The sequence below is a fragment of the Halyomorpha halys genome, unplaced genomic scaffold (assembly GCF_000696795.3).
Source record: "Halyomorpha halys isolate HHAL.00 unplaced genomic scaffold, Hhal_1.1 Scaffold604.1, whole genome shotgun sequence".
NCBI classification, from domain to species: domain Eukaryota; kingdom Metazoa; phylum Arthropoda; class Insecta; order Hemiptera; family Pentatomidae; genus Halyomorpha; species Halyomorpha halys.
In genome coordinates this window covers 155675-177751 of record NW_027105224.1, presented here as the reverse complement: position 1 = coordinate 177751, position 22077 = coordinate 155675, and the positions used below count along the sequence as shown (strand labels likewise).

The following is a 22077-nucleotide window of genomic DNA, read 5'->3' as shown; positions in this document are numbered from 1 at the left end:
ACATATATAATGATAGAGATACCTATAATAAGTAAGAATGCTCAGTAATGAAGTGGAAAATTGATTTTCCCTTAAACTATAGGCCTTAACTCATTCTGATTTTTAATTTTTTATTGCTATATTATAGGAATTATACAAAATGTCTTAGTTTTATCACTGTGGCTAAATGAAATAACAGGTAATGCACAAATTTGATCAGAATAAGATTGGTAATGCGGTTGGTTCAAAATCCCAACATACATGTACACAAGATTGGACATGGGCAATACAACTTGTCTGGAGGATGAGAAGCCAAATGGTACAAATAATTATATTTCGAATTAAAGTTTTGCTACTATCTCTATACCTCTGTCGAAATCAAATTTACCCTTCTTTGTTAGCTAAATATTGAAATTATCAATAATTAACTAGTAGTTATAGATAGTTTTTCAATACTACTGAGTAAATGTAGATAGAAAAAATCTCTTATTAACAAAATTATTATCTGTGCTCTATAGCTTCTCACCAACCCTTGCGACATTGGCCTTAAAACCAGTGTTTTTATAATTATTAGCTTTATAATAATTTATATTTAAAGTTTCTTTTGTGCTTGTTCTCTTACCTAACCACAACCATTAGATTAACCAATCTGGCTGGAAAATATTTTAATTGTCGTTAAAGAAATAGTCAGGTAGGTATTAAGGTATAGTATTTTAAATGGAGGTGTTATTAGTGGCTTGGTCCATTATATTGACTTATAACTATGTAATTACCAATGTATATGTTTGGTTTTTTTTAAGAATTTTAATTTGGGGTGTTATTGACATAACATTAAGCCTGGTTTACATTGTCTATAGAGTTAAAAGGTAGATGTAAGTGTTTTAAGCTTATTGTTTTTAATATTATTCCAGAAAGAGGCCATGGTGGACAAGAGTGTTATGGATTCACAACCTTGAGCTTCGAGTCTGATTTGGTTGGTGGGATAAAATTTATTTAGTAGGTTGGTAACCTGTAGGACAGCCACATTATACACCAGTAGGGAGGAAAAGGCATTATTTCAGAGGGGTTATTTGAACCTTCATCTGTAATTACTTGTCTCTTAGTGTGAAGGGATTTACTTTAATTTCATTATTGTGGTTAATGGTCTTGAAATCTGAACATTAAATTTATACTAGATCAAAAATTAAATTGTATGAAATATAAACAAACCACTCATTCAAGATCTTTTGAGTGATACAGATCTAAACAATCGATTCTAATTAAGATGGTTGGAATATAGGGATTTGTGGTTGTTATTCCATCTATATTTTCTTTAGTATACCAACAATTAAAAGTACTAAGTTAAATATTACATTTTATACTTATAATTTAACAGTGTTTATATTATATTTTATTTCTGGAAATTGTAAAAAAAAGTCTACCATATTTGGTTTGTTAACTAGTCAGTTTATCTTAACATTTTTCAAAGTACAATTATGATAGTTAAACTTTCCTAGCTCTGGCTGTTACAGCATATCCATGTCAGTAAACAGCTTCCTTGAGGGAACAAATTTCTTTTGAATTTGAATTAATTATCAAAAAGTGACGTACTTAAGATTATAACCACATCTTTATGTATTGTTGACCAAAATGCTAATTGCTATGAAAGTGATTTCAAATTAAATGTAATTGATATTTTAACTTCAAATAATCTAAATTTGTTAAGAAATTTTCATCAATGTCTTAACTAGTTTTCATACTCATTCATTTTATTTGTTTGGCTGCACACGTATGGTGTCCATATACTTAAAATTATATGGATCTTTTATCCCGTTCTGACAAGCACTCCTCCATTTACTAGAGCTTATATTATTTTTACCTTAAGAGCTACATTTGAAATATTTCATTAAGCTTGTGGCTCACGACCTGTGGTAACTTCTCTTTGAAGTAGGTTCATAAATTTCCATTTGGATTATTTATCCAAATCCAACTTAATTTTACTATTTCCTGGGGACATCAATAGTCATGGTCTGTCAGTTTCTGATTGTAAAATCATCTATGCATATCGCTGCTTTCCTTGAATAGTAACACATCTGACAAAATATATTTTTTATTTTATGTTTGAAGTATTCCATATTGTACAAGATTGTACCGTAGTGTGTAGTTAATATGTAACAGCTCTAATTGGTTTAGAAAAGTCTGTGGGACGACCTCAGTGAAGAAAGTAACTTCGGCCTACTGTTACAGTATCATCTTTGGAATACATAAATAAAATTTTTATAAAATGTGCCACTATTCAAGCAAAGCAGTGATACATTGATCTAATTATCGTATCCCTTTCCTGGTAAGATCTCATCTAAAACAAATCGACTATTTTAAGATCATAAGTAGGAGCACTAGAATCTTTTTGTTACTCACATCCTTTCTTTTTAGTAAAGGATTTATTGAAACAATATTACAGACCTCACAGATATATTTATAGACATTCAAATCAATATATTTATTTTTTAAAGTTCATCATTTCTATCATAGATCAATAGATTCTACTGTGTTTATCACAGTGATTACAGGATCCAAAAAAATAATGAAATTTTTGGAATTTGGATAGAAATTGTCACCAATCAGAATCGTAATTAGTCATAATAAGTACACACTTTTGTGATATATACAAAGGTATGTATGATACGACACACCTAGTAAACATTTTCATGATGGTAAACAAAATGGTAAAAGAAATCATTGAACTTCATTCCACTTATGTTAACAAGTAGATAAAGAGATAGTCTCTTATTTATTGTCTCATATTATTTTATAAATAAGAAAATAGGCCTTTCACACCTTAAGTACTGATACTCTTTGTAGTATAAGTTTTTACTGGAAGAAACCCCCATGTGGCCATCCCTATATACTGATATCATGATATACAGTTATTTTGATGACTTGGAAAAATTGAGGAATTCTTTAAAAAGGATTTACAAAGACACCCAGTGTATATATGTTTTAATCATCTATTTGTTCTAAATACCTATCCATTTAACCATCCTTTTATTTTATTACTTTCATATTTAAATATTTAAGTGTGATACAAGAAAAATTTCTTTATTAGGAATTGCAAATAACAAGTAGTTATAAAATATAACTATTTATTATAACATGAAAACAAGAGGACAGTTTAAAAATCATTTAATAGGCTCAATTATACTTTTACAATGGGAATAATATACTTTCTTGTGATAAACATATATGTTGGTTCAAAATTAAAGAAAATACAAATGTTTAATATAATTAATCTCGCTTTCTTTTGTAATCATGGCCATTGTTTTCAGATCTTCTATCTTTTCTTCCATCATTTCTATAGCCTCCATCATTTCTATGGCCACCATCATTCCTATAACCTCCATCATTTCTATAGCCCCCCTCATTCCTATAACCTCCATCATTCCTATCCCTAGTCTCACCTTTAGGATACCAGGGCTCAACACAGGGTGGAGGATTCATTCCAATCTTTATATGTAACATATAATCATAATCTTTTTCAGTATATCTGTTGATAAATTCATGTTCGCATTCATTAACGAAAGCTCTTTCTTCATCAGTGAGGTTCTGATTCATTATTCTTAAAGCTCGTCGCGTGAAGATATTTTAGGGGTAGCCAAAAGAGAATTTGAATCTGCAACAAAATTAAAACTTTGTACATTGGGCTCATTTCTTAAAATGTCCATTCAAATTAAACATGTACAGTAAGTTAAACAGTTATAAAAAGAGTCAACAACTTATGGACAATAGAAGTTTGACTAATACATACGTTTTACTGATAGGAAGGAATATATTAGACTATGAAAATAGAAGGTGCGGAACTCAAAATTTTTAACGTAAGATGATAAAATTTTACTAGTTAAAACCTGGACATCCCAGTATGCTGTCCTCTAATATCAAATCAAACCAATAAAACAACAGGTGATCTACCAGAAACATGGGCTACAGGAAATACTGTAAGGGCTCCTATGTGGAATTTTACCTATGTCAAATAAGTCAGAAATAGATAAAAAATTGTTAGAATAAGTCGTTTACCAAATTATGTTGGTATCACTATATTTAAAATTAAAAAAAAATACTTTACTCAAACAAAAAATAGAAGGTTCTAGAAAATATATATATTTTTTTTTACATGGGTCAATTATCAAACCTGTATAAAAACAGTAACACATGCCAACAATACAAAACATATAACTTGTCCTCATGGGTTAATTAATGGATTTGGCATGGCGTTATGTCACTTAAATTATTCCTACTCCATTAATTAAAGATGCAACACCTCTTATTCCACCAAAAATGCCTTAAGATATTTCATTTCTATTGTAGAGATTGAATACACGCTAATCCGATGAAAAACAATTCTTGGAGAAGTTTGTCGGGGGGTGTGGTCAGAAAAAGAACAACATAAATAAACAAAACCATATTTATTTATTGGTTTTGTTTATTTATGTTGTTCTTTGCTGACCACACCCCCCGACAAACTTCTCCAATCATTAATCTACGGTCAACTATCTACACCTCATTAAAAAACAATTCTTGCTTCCTTACAGTAGGGCAAGAAATGAAGTTTGACTATGTGATAGCTGAGAACCCCAGCAATTTCTGTAGGAATGACCAATGGGTTGTCTGTGTAAGACATGCATAGATAACATTACCCAGTTCCATAAGGAACCACAGTTCTCTAAGGATAGTTGTGAAGGATCCAGAGGGAATGGATGTAAACCTCTCCAATCCAAAAGAAGGAGGAGGGAAAAGTAAACAAAGTAAGTCAGGATATCCAAGAAAGTGAGATAGTATTCATAAAGTAATTTATTCATCTTTTAATAAGTTAATTTCCAAACACTCCAGCATGTTTAATAAAATAAGTTGAACTTGTGAAGAATGGCATTGACTTGGAAAAATCTTAATTTAATCAAAATATTGAAAACATTAAAGTTAGATGTGCTAGTGTAACAGGAAGCAGAAAAAATTTTTCTTTGAAAATCACAGATCAACAGTCTAACATACTAATGATGTCTCAAACCAAGAAGAAGAATGCATAAAGCAAGGGAAGAAATTGAATGTAGTAATTGAAACAGTATTGCTTTTACATGAAATAAACTTAACAGAAGTTGGGTTAAAATAAAGATTAAAAATCAAAGAAAAAAATGCATTGCAATGTATATTAAGGTTATAATAGGTTATAAAATATTGTATTGCAAAGAAAATGATCACTAAATGACCAGAGCGAGCATATTTTATCTTCATTTGATAATTTAATATTCTCTGAACAAAAAATATACTTACAATCCTCACTTATTATATTATCTAATATCAAAGCATAAAATCCTTTGGTAGATGCATATGCTCTTTCTTCATGGGCAGATTGAATTGGTTCAAAAATCCTTAAACAATAAATTTTAAAAAGTTATATTAAATTTAGCAAAGTAAGGTATATCAAATAATCTAACACACAACTAATAAATGAGAAAAATAATAACATAAAAATAACTAGGAAAAAGTAATCAACTGCATACCAGCCAATATGATGAGAACAGTTCGAACAAAAACATGGCTTCCATAAATAACCCGGAAACCAAGAATTATGGCTCTTCCACCTCTAAAAGAAACCATAATTACATGTAAAACATGTACCTAATTACTATTACTATCAACTATTTATATCTTTAACAAACCTCTCTCCTCCCAACACAAGTACCTCCTGTAGACAAAACAATGTTAAACTCAATACCAAGAGGATTTCTTATTCTTTGAACTTCAACATTATCCAATCCAAATAAGGAATGGTTATATACTTTTTCAGCTGCTGGACTTTGAATATTAATAACATGAGTAGCAGGGGCAATATTATGGCCACAAAGTCGACATAAAATGAAATCTAGAAAGGATAAATAAATGAATACTTAGGAAATATTCAAGAGAATCAGTACTTACGAAACCTAAAGGTAATGAACACCAAGCACCTGAGTGTTTATGTTGCAAATCTGAACAATAAACACTTCTAAAAGCAAAAATATATAATATAAGAAATACTATTGGTAATTTTTCGTTATAAAACATAAATCCATAAAATTGTCTTTTCATTTAAAAAAGAATTATTTAAAGATAATAATATATTACATAAATTAAAAGATTTTCAAACTATTTCTATAGGGCAAACAACTACTTCGTACCACAGGCTACATGGGTTTGCAGAGAGCAAAGAAACGGTATAGTGCTTAGAGCTACCATGAGAGATAACTGAACCAAATGAAGATTAAACGATATAATCAAATGTTTTTTTAGTTTTATATACTTTCATTTTTATTGTTATTATCTTTTTGGATTAATAATCAGGATTTTAATTAACAAGGATGACGGATCATTCACGATAAAACTCTGTGTCATCTACAGAACATAATGTTGCCAATTGAATATACCATGGGTTTTCAGGTAAAAGTGATTAATGATACTTTTGCGAAGATGTGAGAATTAAAACAATATGAAAAAAATCAGATAACGATTTTATGAAACGAAATTCGATTAAGAAACTTTGGAAGACAGTTTACCTATTTGATCACGAAAGTTTGAAAATCTCACATTGTTAAAGGTCAATTAAGAAAAATAATAACTGATAGAAATAACTAAACTAAAATTGTTAACTTAACTGTAATATGAACATGTTAGAATTACGAGATTGCCTGGTCACGATCTTTGAAACTAACAAGCGTGACAACGATGAGATCACCGATTTTTCATTTTAAAAAATTCAAATATTGGTTAACTGACAAGTTCCAATTTCCGGTATATCAGTTGGATTGGAGTCAAGTTTATTGCTTTATAAGTAGGAATAGGATTTTTATGTGCTAAAAAATCCGAAATATGTGCTAATAAATTGTCAAATATGTAAATAATATGTATTTATAAATATTATTCAACAATATAAATTACTAATTAATTAGTAATTTTATAACTTAAAAAAAGCTACATAAATATGTATTTATTATATATTATATTTAAAGAAATCATGTTAAAATATGTACAAAAAAATGTACTTAGAGAAAACATAGCTGTTCAATAACAAGACATTAATTAGTAATTGTAATTAAACTAATTGATTAATAATTACTCAGAATGAATTATGAACAAATTATAAATGGAAATAAAGAATAATCCTTATTAAAAAGAAAAAGAAAAAAAACTTTAGAAGAATATTTAAAAATTTTGAAAGGAATCAATTATTCAGCAGGGTCAGTTATTGCAGATTAAATGCATTTTTAAATGGACTTGTACCGGCTAAGAGATCTTTCAACATTTACTGATGTTATAGGGGCATACTTAAATGAAACTATTTCCATTGCATCTAGTTCGGTATTTTGTATCACCTGGGTGGCTGTGTCATCATTTGTTATAATAAGGAAGATTCTCAGAAATTCCCCATGTAATTCTGTGTGAAAATTTATTATTGCCACTGCTTTTAATTTGTGTTCAATAATGAAGATATAGAATTTGTACGTACTATTTATGATAAATGATAAATTTCACCTTTAAATTTCTTGCGTTCTCTTGAATTTTACGTTGTTGCTGCGAAAAATGTATTTACAATTGAACAAATAATTCAAGGAAATATGTGATTCAGGACCAAATACTTAAAAATAACAAATATTTCAGAAAATATGTGATTTACAACAAAATATGTAAAAAAAGGCCAAATATTTAAAAATAAGTGAAATAAAAATGGCTTCTTTTGGCCAGAAATGCCTTGAAACATCTATAGTTAGTAAGATATCGCAGATATCATGGTAAGGTAAAAATATTTGAAAACATAAAAATCCTATCCCTATTTATAAGCAAAACATTTTACAGGTTTTCAGGTATAACAATCTTTTTACTTTAATTGTAACACTTTTTAATTTTAAACAATAAAAATAGTAGACTTTTAAGAAAAATTGTGATGTCAGGAAAGTGATTGCTAGTCTCTTCATTAGTATAATGACTATCAGTACTACCGAAGGTGCTATCTGTCTGTTACCAACCTCACTGGCAATGGTGGAAAGAACTAGTGCAGTAAACGGGCCTAATATCCTAAGCCAATCTTAAAGACAGCTATTAGTCATCCTTGTTATGAACAGACTAATTATCAATTTTTGATAATTACCATGGATCTTGTATCAGCCCTACTCAATTTGGTGTTCCTTCTAGTCTTTGTCTTTGTAGCCTCTCACTGAGGAGATTCCCAACGAGTTGATTTCCAAACCTGATAACTAAATACTCGGTTCAGGGGATTAGAAAAATCTTTAGCCATATCCACACGTTTACCACTTATTACAAATCCAAAATGTCAACGCTAGGATTGATAGGGAGGCAATCGAAAGCAAAAAGCACTTTCGACGTAACCACTACGCTGGATGGAGCTGGTTAACCTCATCCTTTTAATACTGGTATGCAGGTATTGAAAGGATCAGGCCCTTTCATCATCCTAAGAGAGGACACAGTTTCTTGAGTGCCAATTGATAAAAATTGTAAGTATAAGGAAAGGAAAGAGGACGTAAGAACTTTTAAATAAGAACTCCAAAAGTACTTGTTGAACACGTAGAGCCATGCAGGTAGAGCCCTTATTGTTGAAGGGGTCTTAAATACAGATCATAGAAAACATCAACTTTCTTTCATCGAGCGAAGATTTATTTTGGCCCATCCAAGAGGTCTACAAGCATTAATAATATATAGAATGATTGGAGAAGTTTGTCGGGGGGTGCGGTCAGCAAAGAACAACATAAATAAACTAAACCATATTTATTTATTTTATGCCGACGTTTCGACCTGAGTTTCAGGTCTTCATCAGGGGTTGTGGCGTAGAAGGTAGGCTAGTAACTGAAGTTACTCTACGTAACTCTACTTACTCTTAGTAACTCCAGTTACTAGCCTACCTTCTACGCCACAAACCCTGATGAAGACCTGAAACTGAAAAAAGACAGGTCGAAACGTCGGCATAAAATAAATAAATATGGTTTTGTTTATTTATGTTGTTCTTTGCTGACCGCACCCCCTGACAAACTTCTCCAATCATATAGAATGATTTAATATTGGTAGAGTAACAAAACTTTATATAAATAAATACAAAATAATAATTTTCTGATTTTTATAAAACTTTTACCAGTTAATTAATTCAGCTTGAACAGGTTCCAGTGGTTGACGATCTTGCTCTCAAATATGCAAATATAGATAACCACACACTTAATTCTGTTGATAGAGAAAATTCTTTGATCTATTAGAACGTGAAGCGCACAAATATTTGTCTGTTGGCAGTTCTAAAACAGTACTGTGTGGATTCATCACAAGGGCTTGCCCAAACGACCTTTGGTTTATGGCTAAAAACCAACACTTGAAAGACTGCCCACACCACCCCATGCTATCAGCCAATCAAAATAACACATTCAGACGCTTGTGTATGTACGAATTTGTTTTAAATTGACTAATGAACAGCAGCAACTTTAAGGAATTTGTTGAGATTAACTTCTTACAACTCCTTCAAATTCTACATCTGTTTTTAGTCTATTGTAGCTTATGCAGACTGGTTCTGAGAATCTGTGTTAAAGAATAAAAATATTGAGTAAGAGAAGGAATCAAGTATGAATGAAATAAATAATAAAGTGTATTTATTTGAAACTTATAGTCAAACTATGGAATAAAAAAAGTCATTTTTTTTTATTCTTATTTTACATATAGAAGCCATTGTCAGTTCAATTAGAGATTTTGTTTTAACAATTGAATTTTAAAATGATGTAATGTAATAAAAATTACAATAACGTTTAGTTCATTTTAGTATTAGAATCCTCTATAACAGTGATTCCCAAAATGTTCGCCGCGGCTCCCTGGAGCGCCGCAAAGTATTCAATTAAACAATTCGCCAATTTTCTCAGAATTTCCAATTCTTGAATTTTTGCGCCAGCAATCATGTATGCTGACAAAATTCCAAAAACTTTGGCAACTTTCATGTCTCTCGTTGTTTTCTTTGCAATCCGCGATCTTTTGAAACGGCTTTTGCGCAAGCACGGCTTTCCCACTCATGCTTCAGTCACTAAATAGTACGTATCTAATTTTAATTTTTTTTGTTAAATGGGTAATCGCTTTTAACAGGGAAAGTTTTCCAATTTTCAAGAATTTAACCAAAAATCTGATGTATAAAAAAATTCGATTATTTAGGGAGCCGTAAACCGAAAAAGAAACCTCTGCCCTATAAAATTTAGTATAAAAGTTAAATAAGGGTTTAAAATGTAGTAATCATGCAACTATCTCTTGGTCATCGATCAAGCTGCCGATTGACCGTTACATGTTGACGCAACGCTACCTAGCTGCCCCAACGAGAACTACTACAGTCACACGCAAATATCATTTATTGAAATTTATATTTCTTGTAAATAATTTGTCCGTACAAATTAATAACCATGTCTTATGTTGTAATATTCTTAAATTTATTTTATAATCAATAAATATTGTAATAGAGTCTGATCCACTATAAGCAAACGTCCTGCATGTACCATCTCTCGAAGACGTTTAATAGCCCAGAGAGTTGACTAAGCAGAAATATTTTCTAGTGCTATTTTTTTCTTACCACCAGCCGGAATGGCCCCTCCCCATTCTCTGTTAGCTCCCTGGCTATCACGCCACTCATGTACAAACCGCCTTCAGCGGACAATGTTTGCTCATCTTATAATGCCATCAGGCAAAACAAGATAAAATGTAAATATGCGTATATATAATTTTTCCTAGGTTAAGTAATATATAATTGTAATTGTTAAAAAATAAATAAATAGGAGGTTAGAAACAAAAAAATAGTGCTATTTTTTTTGTGTCAACCCGCTCTTCAGAGATATCGCCCCACACCCCTTGGTAGACATCCTCGCCGAGGGAAGGACTTCGGGCTCTGCAGCTTGAAGTCATCACACCACCACCAACCGGAATGTCCCTCACATTCTTTGTAAGCCCTCGGCTACAGAACCACAAAATGTAAAAACCGCCTTATAAGATTGGCAAAAAAACATAGTCCGCTGACTATGTTTTTTGCCAATCTTATAATGCCGTAAGGCAAAACAAGAAAATTGTAAACAAACAAATGTATTATATATTATCATATAATCCGTATTGTATTTATATTTTTAGCAATAAAGAGGATTTTGAAAATAAAAAAAAATAGTGCTATTTTTGGAAATCTATATTGACTATTTTTTCACTCTGCCTCCTTTATATCTCTCCTTTCTAAACCTTCCTTCCTTTCTTAAAGATCTAAGGCTCGTTCCCGTAGGACTATAAATCCCCTTCACGACTGCAGGCTTGTTCTCTGCAAAGGGAGGTTTCCATCTTGCAAGGACTTACGGCTCGTTCTCGTGAGACTCACTCTGTCCATTCAACTCCTAACCAACTACCAAACCAGTATGAACACGCATTGTCGAGCCCTTCAGGTATAGAGTATCTCACTTCTTCAATTGAACTCAGAACCATCTAACAAAACCACCTCGATAGGAAGGATGCCAAAAAAACGACGTAAGCGTTTACTATACTTTACTGGAATCATCTTTTTTTTTTTTTTGTATTTTTTTAGACATTTATGCAATTAGAAATATTATTTTTTTATTAACCATAAAAAAACAAAACAAATCGATTGATTGTTAATCCAAACAGAGCAAAGGCAGAAAACAATAAAAAATAAAAGTTTATTTATTTAGAGTAAAGTAATTAAAGTAATTTTTTTCTCGACTCTTAATGCAGATTGGTAAGGATCCTCCGGACACGGATACAATATTTGTCAAGTAATGTTTCATTGAAAAGGGTGATCGTAAGTCCGTAGCCCCCAATTGTGAGGGAATTACAAACTAATTGTTTTAATAAGATTTTTCCACTAGAATGGCCATTTTTCAATTAAAAATTTATATAACATGAAAAAATCCACAGAAAAAACGAGAATATCAATTTAAAAAATCTTACAAAATCATCTAGTAAAAGCAAGTGAGGATGACACCTATTAAAAATACTAGCTACCTAACTGTGGTTTGTTTTGTTTTTACACCGTATTGACATTATGCAAACTGTCTTTTCCACAATTAAAGCGGGTTACAAACGTAGAAGGGAGTAGGAAAGATGGCTGCTTGATTTCGTTTCTTCCAACAATTCCATTACCGAAAAACCGCCAAAATTTAAGATCGTGTGGGAGTCATAAAAAATGTTTGTATACTTATATTTAGTAGTTTTAACTGATTAGAATACTAGTTCAAACACTTCTGATTATATTTTTTAAAATAACGAATATGAGAAATTAAAAAGTAATCGGATACCCAACTCAGATACTGAGAGACAAGTTCCAAAAGGTGTCAAATCCAGCTGGGACACTGTGAGGAAAGTACAAGGTGAAGGTTTAGAAATTTTTTTAATACAAAAAATTGAACAAATACCTTAAATAATAAATGATAATTATTGTTTTGACAAAGTAAAATACAGTAGATACATTTAATGATTTGTTACATAATAATAATGCATTCCATTTAAATTACTATTTACGTACAACCTACTCAGGTACAAATAGTTGCTCAATGGGAACATGAGTTACTTTAACTATTATCAGTCAAAACTACTCCGGACATCGGTGGTAGATTAACACTAGAAGCAAGAACACTGGAAAAAAAGAAAAAAAAATAGTAAATAAATCCAGAAATCATGTTTAATTACGTCAAAGAATAAATCTAACCTAACCTTAGCACGAATTAAATAATTTTACAATATAAAAATTACGCGATAATTCAGCATTCCATTCCATTGGCAAGTATCTTTTTCTCCTACTATATTGTTTTATATTTTCGTTATGTATAGTATTTTTTCAATGAGTCAAATGTTTACAATTATATTTAAATAAATAATTTTACTAAATAAAAAATAAAATATATTTATTGACAATGAATTACCTATCAGTCACTGGAAAGTTGAAACTACCAACGGCAACTCCAAGTGTCGACGCTAGGCCCTCTCTGAACTTTGTAAGATCGGCAATGATTTCAAAATCACCAATGTTCAAAACTGTCAACGTTGTAGGACTATCCTTCAAGGCCCTGCAATAGAAGGGATAGTCAAAATACAAGCATATTAATTTTAATTACTGAAGAAAAAAAACTTAACTGGTACCAATATTTAGATTTATGCTACAATGTATCAATATAAATGTTACAGTGTACACCAAAATATGTAAAGCTAAATATTGAATATCACCTCGTGATAATTATTAGTCCCTCATCAGATGTTTGCACTTGACAGCTTCCATCTGACATCGTTCTTTGCTTTCTCAGGTGTACCAGGGTTTTATAAACGTTAAGGTGAGAACGTTTGTCAGAGGATTCATTTTCCACATTTACGGTCCAGAAGCTTGGTTTCAGTGGTAACCATGGTCTACCGGTAGTAAATCCTGAAACCAATAACCGCGAAATGAAACTAAAAGGAGATTAAGTGTATTGATATTCAACATTATTGCATTAATATACTAAAACCAAAAACTATATTAGTTTATTATTACTTATTTAGTCCTTAATTACTACATGTCTCATTTGAACATTTAAAGACTCACCTCCATTATGTGCCGCCCTCCAAGGCATCGGACCTCTTTCAAAGTCTCTGGAGCTGGTTGCGAATCTGCTTGGCCCAGCCCTGAGTCCCAGGGTATCTTTACCCTCTTCGTAAGTCACATGGGAATCTTTAAGACCAAGCTCATCGCCGTTGTATGTGATGACTGTACCTGGGAGAGACATTACCATCAGATGGAGGACATCAACCCATTCATCGTCGAATCTTGAGGCGGGTCGATGCTGATCATGGTTACCTAGCTTTGTTGAAAAATATTTTTGATTAATTTTTCCTTATGAATCTGTTAAATAAGATGTGCTTTGAACCTTAAATTTCGGCCATTTTATGTTTTCACAAAAGAAAGTGTCTAAATACAATAACTGACAATCGACATTGACTGGTTTCTTCGGCGTTAATGATTGTCTCTTCTTAAACTATAATAAAATAGAATAATTAGATAGAGAATAGACTGTTGCTTACCACCCAGTTTGGCCATTTGTCTTCATTGATGAGGTTCACCCACAGGTTTATTAGTCTTGCCCATTCTGAAGTGTTACTTGCTAGAGTGATGTTGCTAATTAGTACAAAGTTGAAGGGAAATGTAGCTCCTGGTGTATCATGGTCTCCGTAGTATTTCACTACTGAATCAAAGTCTGGATAGCTTTCTGTCATCATGAGTCTGAAATTTTAATGACTTTTGTTGATATTAATAAATTCTTTGCGGGCTTTTTGATATGGTGCAGACAAACCTGGCTAACAGACTAACAGACTAAGAACCTCAGCACAAAATAGTAATGTACTTCTGATTATTGCATGATGGCACACACTGTTGGTCTTTCATGCAACTTCTTTTCATGGAGCCAATGAAGACATCATATGATAGTGGACATCACACGACTGGATAGTGGATTACAGAAAATACCCACCGACCCATGATTGCCGAACTCATACCGTTTCCAGCCCAGACAGGGATGACTAAGGTTACTTTTATTATTTATTTATATTGAATATTTCTTGAGGAAATTTCAGCAATTATGAAAGGGATAACTTACCGAAAATGTTGTTCAGTGCTACCAACCTCAGCTTCCTACTCAGCTGATACTGAAGAAAACTTTTGTTTTTTTTTTAATTATTTTTTTTTATTCGAAAAATTAATGCTACTTTTTGACTATGAGAATCTTTTAAGTGATATGATAACAAAAATCACTATTTTTTTAATTGGTTATTGCAATATCAGTTTTTCATATCTGAAGCCTTATAATTTAACAATAAGGACTCTATGTTTACGATTCCTTCTTAAGTTCAATTAATTTTAAATATATAATAGGACTTTTTCAAAAATATTTAAAATTTATTGGTATCAATTTTTAATAAATATTGCCATACTAACCCGAAAAATATTAACCCCTTATTACACCAATACTTTTATTTAATGTTGGATGATTTATTTATTACATTTTCTAATGCTTGTTTCATACAATTGACATGAAAATAGGGGATTTATTTAGATTTAATTATACATGAATAACGTAAAGCAGAAATTAAATCATTAGAATTTCTTTGATAATCTCTATAATTAACATTTTAAAGCCAAACTTTAAACAATTGATATTTTATAATGGACACCGAATGATCTAATTATTTTTTTAAGAATAATTAATAATGAGAACAAAACGCCGATTAAAAAATATGGTTCACAACTTGGTTTATCCTTACCAAACTTTATAGTACTTTAAATGAAGCAAATAAGGCTTACTTAGCTTCTTTCGGTTTATCTTCAAAAGTGTCGATAGTTTTTCTGAACTCTTGAATGATTTCGTAGGTTTCTGGTTGGTTCATTGTACAGATGTGGTTGAGATTGTTGTAGTTGTTAGGTATACTGTAGTCCGGATTACCTACAGGTTGTTCTGTCCAACATGGCCATATAGTCTCGTACAGCCAACTTACAGCGTCCATTCGGAATCCACTAACTCCTCTACTCAGCCATAGCTTCAGAACATCCTGGATATTTGTACAATCATTTTTATAACTGTATGTTTACATTAGATACTTATTTTTTACTGATTAAAAATAATTTATAGAAACATTTTACTAACGTTCATCTTCTTTCTTACTGCAGGGTGGGCGTAGTTGAGATCGGCTTGTTCAACCAGAAACGTATGTAGATAATATTGCCTCCGTTTTTCACTCCATTCCCAGGCCGTTCCTGTGTTCATAGGACTTATCTGAAACGGAATTTCAGACGCAACAAAACAACATTAAACAACTCATCAACTAATTGAGAAATTATGTATCATTGATTACACAATTCACAATTTCCCAATTAACTTGATATATATTTATGTACTGTTATTATTTACAACATCCGCAAGTTATATGGAGTCGCTCAAATTATTATCAAAGTGAAATGTATTTTTACTAAAAAAAACAAACTTATTTTTCCTTTGAAGCATTTTATTTCCAAATCCACTTTTTATCTTTTGTTTCATCCTTTTACTTTCACTTATCAGTACACGAAGTATATAGTAAGTGGAGTATTGTACATGTGGAAAATTTCAAATTCATGTTTTCAATGGAAATATACGTTTGGAAGTCCCCTGAATCCAAATAGCTAAGTTCTTCAAAATAATCTTTGTATGTTCCTTTGTGAATGTGATCATCCCAGTTTAAAAATAAAAAATTATACAAAACTGAAATTACATATTTAATTTATATGAAGTAGCTCTTCAGATTTGGACCATTTTAAATTTTAAGTTGCTGTATCATCCGTGATAGAAGTTTACTTTATATAATCGATATTTTCGATCAGCTCAAACGATTTTCATTGAAATCAGAATGTGGGCGATTAAAGAAAAAGCTTTATTTTCATGCTTGCAATTGATTAATTAATCAATCAAAACTCGATAAATTAATCCTATAATTTAAAATTAGGAAAAAATTTCTAACGAGAAAATATCATTCCACGATATTTATTTTAAATGCCACATAATTTTCAGTTCAAATATATCAATTCAATCCTTGTGTTCGCCCTAATAGAGTTCGCGGCAAATATCGGTCGCGTTTGACAGCTATCGGAAGCTTACCGCATTCCATCTAAGTTCGGTGGCTAACAATCATACAGCGGTGGTAATGAAGTTGAAGTTTAAGATCTTGTATAGCCTAATTATACAAACAGATATTTAAAAATACTGTTCCCAAAGCGAGGGCTTTGCAGAATTGAAAATGAATTAGCTACACTCAAAAATATTTCAACGTCATCTCTCAGAATGTTAAGTATGTAACATTTCTAATTCGGTTATCTAACCGATAATTTTAATCGATATTTAATGGCTTGAACGTGTAGAACAGACAGAGATAAATATAATCAAACTGAACTATCACCCATCGTAATAAACTTGAAATCATTGATTAAGGAATTAAATTATCTTACCCAATTGTTGGGGACAAATGGATGACCGTCAACATCGTATCCGGCCGGGTCCTGCCAAACATAGAATCTGGAATACAATTCGTCTGTATCGTTATACGCTTCCGAAGCTATGAACCATTTATGCTTTGTGCTTGTATGATTGGGTACGAAGTCCATTATCACTCTTATTCCTGAAACAGGCATGAGGAATCCAATTGAAATCGATCATTAAAAAGGTAAAAATAAAAAAAATTAAATTAAATTAAGAAATGCCTCTAGCTTTCATTGTCTTCACTAGTTCGTTAAAATCTTCCAATGTCCCATATTCTGGGTTTATACTTTCCATGTCAGAAATATCATACCCGAAATCAAAATTCGGGCTAGGATAAATTGGGGAAAGCCATATTGCCCCAATACCCAATGACTGGAGATAATCGGCGTGTTGTATGACTCCTGTAATAAGTTAATAGATTAATCATTATTCTAACATACTGTAAATACTTTTCTTTATCTTGAAACTTTTGCTTACCCTTCAAGTCCCCGATGCCATCACCATCAGTATCCTGGAAGGAGCGGACGTACACTTGATACACGACAGAGTTTTTGTACCAATAGAAATCGTCGGCTTTTATTCCACTTGCCAGAAGGCAAGAAATCAGCAATGCCAATAACACCATCTGAAACACCAACATTTTAATTACTAAAAGAAATATTTATTTATTAAGTACCCATTGTAATATCAATTGTGTAATACAAGTTGCTACTAATCTAGTAAGTTTAATTAGTTCCACTTAAGCTATGTAGTAATAAGTGAGGATTTTTTGATATTTAAGGATTCCATGTGATAAGAAACAATACTAATTCTTTTTAATTAGACTTATTATCTTGGTTAATCATAATTAACGAAGCATGAGTGGGTCAAGTTAAATATTTACTTAATTTACATTAAAGCCAAGTTATTGAATTAATTTAATGTTTTTACTTTTGGACGTTTTATAATTTCTATAAGTTATCAAATTAGAGAGTTTATGTATAGCTTATAAAATTTAAAAATCCCCTCAGCGCTGTTACGACATCATTCGAATGCTTGAATTTTTTATTTGTTGAGACATATCTGAGCTTTCAATTCCAATCATGCCTTTTTTATTTTAGTTTCCTGTTTAATATTTTAGAAAGTTAACTACTACTGGACATATTAAACTAATCCTTAGACTATTTATTCCTGGCATTATCTCCTTTTTTTACTTTTGAGTAAATACAAAGACTAAACCTTATAAATTTATTATTTCATCTAACAGTTACAATTTATTTCTCGTTTCGGATGTGTCTCTTCTCTTAAAAAAACAAAAAAAAAACATCCTTGACTATGTAATTTACTGTCCACAGTATGTACCTTAAAATAACATAATAAATCAGAAAGATTCGATCTACAGTCTGTAATGCATGCCTCTAAAATGTGATTAATCAATTCACTCTAAAGTTTGAGAAAGCATTCAGAAAGATCGTTGAATGTCGTTTTGTACTTCTTTGCGTATTCTTGTTTATTTAGGAATATACTTTAATTTCCATAGTTTGGTTGCTTCAGTTTTCGGCCATCTTAGTTATATATATATTTTTTTTTGGAAAAATATATTCTTCCTCAGTGAAAAATTCAGGATACCTATACGTTCATAAAACTATGATGTTTTACGTGATGTGGCATTTAAAGGGATTAACTGGATTATTCAAATGAATAATTAGCTAAAATTAGTCTGCTGTTTTGCCTCGCTTTCATGAAAAATTGTTGCTCCTATAGTAACAAGGATGCAGCTCAAACTGGAATAAGTACCACACACTGAAGACCACAAACGTCTTTCAAAGTCGCAAAAGAACTAAGAAAAATCTTGGTGTATAAAAGTAAATAAATACTTCAAATTATACATTAGACCTAGGAGTTTGCACAATGTTGTGAAAAATTGTTTAATTTAAGATTATTTTAATAAAATAACTAATTATTTTAAATGGAACATCGAAAACGTCGGCATAAAATAAATAAATATGGTTTTGTTTATTTATGTTGTTCTTTGCTGACCGCACCCCCCGACAAACTTCTTCAAGAATTATTTTAAATAGTTGATCTCATATGATGAAAAAGATAACTTGAAATCCGCTGCTTAAGTAATATGTAAAATGTAAAATATATCTACTAGAAACTGTTTCTTTGGGTTCTTAGCTATTATTATTTAGATAATCATTTTCAACCCTTATTCTGGGGTATATTCATTTAAGAATCCACAGTCTAAAGATATTTGTATGATCGAAGAACTATGCTCCATAAAAAAAGATACTCTTGTTGTTACTAAATACTGAAAAAACTCACTAGATTTAATTTTAAGTATTATTTTATCTTTTAAGTTTATTAATTATATAATAATTTTTTTAAATCTCTGGATGATGTTTGTTATAGAAATAAAATTAGGAAAGAACTGAAAGTGTTAAAGTATTAACAAATAGAATTCAGTCATAAGGATACTAGTAAATTTTTCATTATCAAAGAAAGTCTATTAATCTGAAGGTAGGCATATAAAATTTAAATTTGAAATACGACTCTTTTTTAAGGACATTAAGATAAAAGACATTCAAAGCGAATCCCAAATTTCAATTTCAAAACCATAAAAAAATTATGCAATGCACCTATAATATATAACCCTAAAACTGGTTTTATTATTTTTTAATTATTGTACGTCTGATTAAATATATACTTAATAAGTGTACAAAAAATAAGCTGTAACACCCTAAAGCCTAATATTAAAATTATTTATATTAAAAGAAGAAATAACGTGCTTTACTCACGCTTGTAGTGGGACAGCAAACGATTATGATAACCTATTGGTGAAACTCTTTTATATGGAGTTGGAAGCACTCCAACGTTCTTAGTTGATATAAATCGTCATTTATTTATTATTTATGAAGTGCCTACTTTAAATTATCTAAAAAATATTTTGAATATTTAAACATTTTTTTTATTTTGCTCTATTTTAGTATTTTTCAAAGTATATAATGTTTATGATTATTCATGAATTAAAATGAGTTTACCACTTTGTTAAATGTCTAAATAATATCATTAAATAAATAAGCAAAATGTTCTTTTCATTTCTATAGTAATACAAACCATTGTATTCACAAATCAACGCTTTGGAGATGTGCCCTGATCATCAAAACATATATATTTAAAATTGAACCAATAAAATACGTTTAAATGTACAAAACATTAATCTTGGTAATGTATTAAATTGAATAAATATATTTAACTAGCTGACCCGGGAATTCTTCGCTATTGCTATATTTAAGAATGTATATAGATTTAATGAAGGCAATTGATAGTTTATTACTTATTATTCTAAAGTTTATTATTATGATTTTGTAACATAAATTATAACACACCGATTTAGGTCATTTTTCTTTTTATTTAAGGCAATTTTATTATCTGTGTTATTACCATGTATACACTACATGAAATATGAATAGTTTTTAAACAATAACCATCTCTTTGCTTCAATATTAGTATTGTATTGAAACAATTCAGAACGACTGACTCATGAAAGTGTGGTAAAAGATTTTTTAGGAGTGAAACAAAGTAGATATTCCTTTTTAGCACCTCAAGAAACCCATAACTACGAATTTTGGAAAAAATTTGGTACCTTGAGATGACCATAAAAACGAACAAGAAATGCTCTTTTCTAAAAAAAAAAAATTATAGACCTACTTTACCCCATGCCACCCTACGTTTTTATAATTTTTCGTAAGTATAACATAGCTTAATAGAATCAGTAATGCTTTTTTCTCGGTAAGACAAATCAAAACCGCTCAATTTTGTTCATAACTTGTTTGCTACTTGAGAATTCGGGGACTTCATTATCTTTAAACCTTCCTATGGTGAAAGGGAACATTTTGAAAAAAACAGCACGAAAATCTATCGAGTAATTCAAAAGTTTATTATGGGCAAAGGTTCGTCCATTCTCTTTTATATATAGTTGAATTAGCTTACTTGCTTCAATAATAGTACTATCATAAACAGATATAAAATTACTACATTGATAATTTTTTTTAAAAATAATTCCACACACTTGACTATTATTGACAATATTCGATTGTACTTACATCCAAATTATTTTTTTATAATTATATTTATTAAGTGTTTTAATCATAACATTTTAGTTTCATTACAAATATAAGTATATATTTAATTTAGTTTTCTGTAATATTGCCAAATTTTCATTTTAATATTACCAAAACTCACTCCATAATATTGATTTTTTCAATTAATATATTTTTACTAGTTCTTGTTAAAATTAAAAAAAAAATTAAGTAACTCATCATAAAAAAACACAGAAAATGTTATTAAGACAATAGTAATTATTAATTTATAATGTTAATATCGACATTGATATTGTAAACATGAATTGCTTTAACTCTAATATGATAAAACTACTCCTGACTTCGGTGGTAGGTTTACACTTGTTAGGCAATCTCGGTCTACTATAAGATTTGTAATATTGTGGTTGGAAAGAGAGGAGTGACAGACAACTCCACATCTTTAAGTCGGTATATGTTTCTATACACGTGTATGGAGTTAAAAACAAGGTATCGGCAGGTAAACAAGGGAGTAGGTTGACAGCTGCAGAAATGAACTTACTCAGAAGAGATGGCGAGAACAAGAACTAATTCCATCCATAATGAAAGAATCTGGAAGGAATTTGGAGTTCTACCGATGAAGGAGGTCCAAGTGACTCGCCAGATGAAATGTTTTGGGCATGTCATCAGGATGGAGGATTATCGAGACACTAAAGACATTGGACTATGTCCCTGATGGTAGAAAATTTCGAGGCCGATCAAGCATCTCGTACCTGGAATACGTCGACCGTTTGTGCAAGAGGAGACGTTAAAATCTCCACCAAGCCAGAGGTAGAGACAGAGAAAAGGTTCAGTCCTGGCTGGACGATTTTCAGTTATTATAGAAGTACCTACTTATAATGTATAGCCTGTAAGTATTGAGAATGTCTCTACCCAATTCATAACTACTAATTTAAGTGAATTATATTCCTTTTATAATC

At 30.7% G+C, this 22077-nt stretch overlaps 3 protein-coding genes across 4 annotated transcripts; all 3 read right to left on the bottom strand.

Moving 5' to 3' along the window:
• Nucleotides 1–3124: 3124 nt before the first annotated feature.
• On the bottom strand, nucleotides 3125–6239 carry LOC106684721 (uncharacterized). 2 transcript variants are annotated; one of them, XM_014426964.3, is made up of 5 exons: nucleotides 6168–6239; nucleotides 5670–5872; nucleotides 5511–5593; nucleotides 5281–5378; nucleotides 3125–3628 (listed from the first exon to the last, which is right to left on the bottom strand). In XM_014426964.3, exons 1-5 carry the CDS (start codon nucleotides 6223–6225, stop codon nucleotides 3576–3578), a joined length of 495 nt encoding a protein of 164 aa, XP_014282450.1. In that variant the 5' UTR covers nucleotides 6226–6239; the 3' UTR covers nucleotides 3125–3575. The 2 variants fall into 2 exon arrangements, with proteins under 2 accessions (XP_014282450.1, XP_066905560.1); XM_067049459.1 differs by lacking the exon at nucleotides 6168–6239 and adding an exon at nucleotides 5958–6108.
• Nucleotides 3244–3570, bottom strand: LOC106684706 (uncharacterized). Its single transcript, XM_014426936.1, has one exon. It carries the CDS (start codon nucleotides 3568–3570, stop codon nucleotides 3244–3246), a length of 327 nt encoding a protein of 108 aa, XP_014282422.1.
• Nucleotides 6240–12377: 6138 nt separating the features above from the next.
• LOC106684711 (maltase A1) lies at nucleotides 12378–19834 on the bottom strand. The gene is made up of 11 exons (XM_014426944.2): nucleotides 19817–19834; nucleotides 17514–17661; nucleotides 17258–17437; nucleotides 17006–17175; nucleotides 15672–15800; nucleotides 15332–15576; nucleotides 14056–14254; nucleotides 13580–13835; nucleotides 13228–13420; nucleotides 12927–13070; nucleotides 12378–12639 (listed from the first exon to the last, which is right to left on the bottom strand). Exons 2-11 carry the CDS (start codon nucleotides 17659–17661, stop codon nucleotides 12576–12578), a joined length of 1728 nt encoding a protein of 575 aa, XP_014282430.1. The 5' UTR covers nucleotides 19817–19834; the 3' UTR covers nucleotides 12378–12575.
• Nucleotides 19835–22077: the final 2243 nt, after the last annotated feature.

What these genes read in the sequence shown, in the direction of transcription:
- LOC106684706 (XM_014426936.1), bottom strand. Translation starts at nt 3,570, where the DNA reads ATGAATCAGAACCTCACTGATGAAGAAAGAGCTTTCGTTAATGAATGC.
- LOC106684721 (XM_067049459.1), bottom strand. Translation starts at nt 6,078, where the DNA reads ATGAAAAGACAATTTTATGGATTTATGTTTTATAACGAAAAATTACCA. An exon ending in TTTGCAACATAAACACTCAG is followed by an intron (nt 5,873 to 5,957) that starts GTGCTTGGTGTT and finishes TATCCTTTCTAG; the next exon opens with ATTTCATTTTATGTCGACTT. An exon ending in TAATATAATAAGTGAGGATT is followed by an intron (nt 3,629 to 5,280) that starts GTAAGTATATTT and finishes ATTTTGTTGCAG; the next exon opens with ATTCAAATTCTCTTTTGGCT.
- LOC106684711 (XM_014426944.2), bottom strand. Translation starts at nt 17,661, where the DNA reads ATGGTGTTATTGGCATTGCTGATTTCTTGCCTTCTGGCAAGTGGAATA. An exon ending in GAAGACAATGAAAGCTAGAG is followed by an intron (nt 17,176 to 17,257) that starts GCATTTCTTAAT and finishes TGCCTGTTTCAG; the next exon opens with GAATAAGAGTGATAATGGAC. An exon ending in GGACTAATAATTATCACGAG is followed by an intron (nt 13,071 to 13,227) that starts GTGATATTCAAT and finishes CTTCTATTGCAG; the next exon opens with GGCCTTGAAGGATAGTCCTA.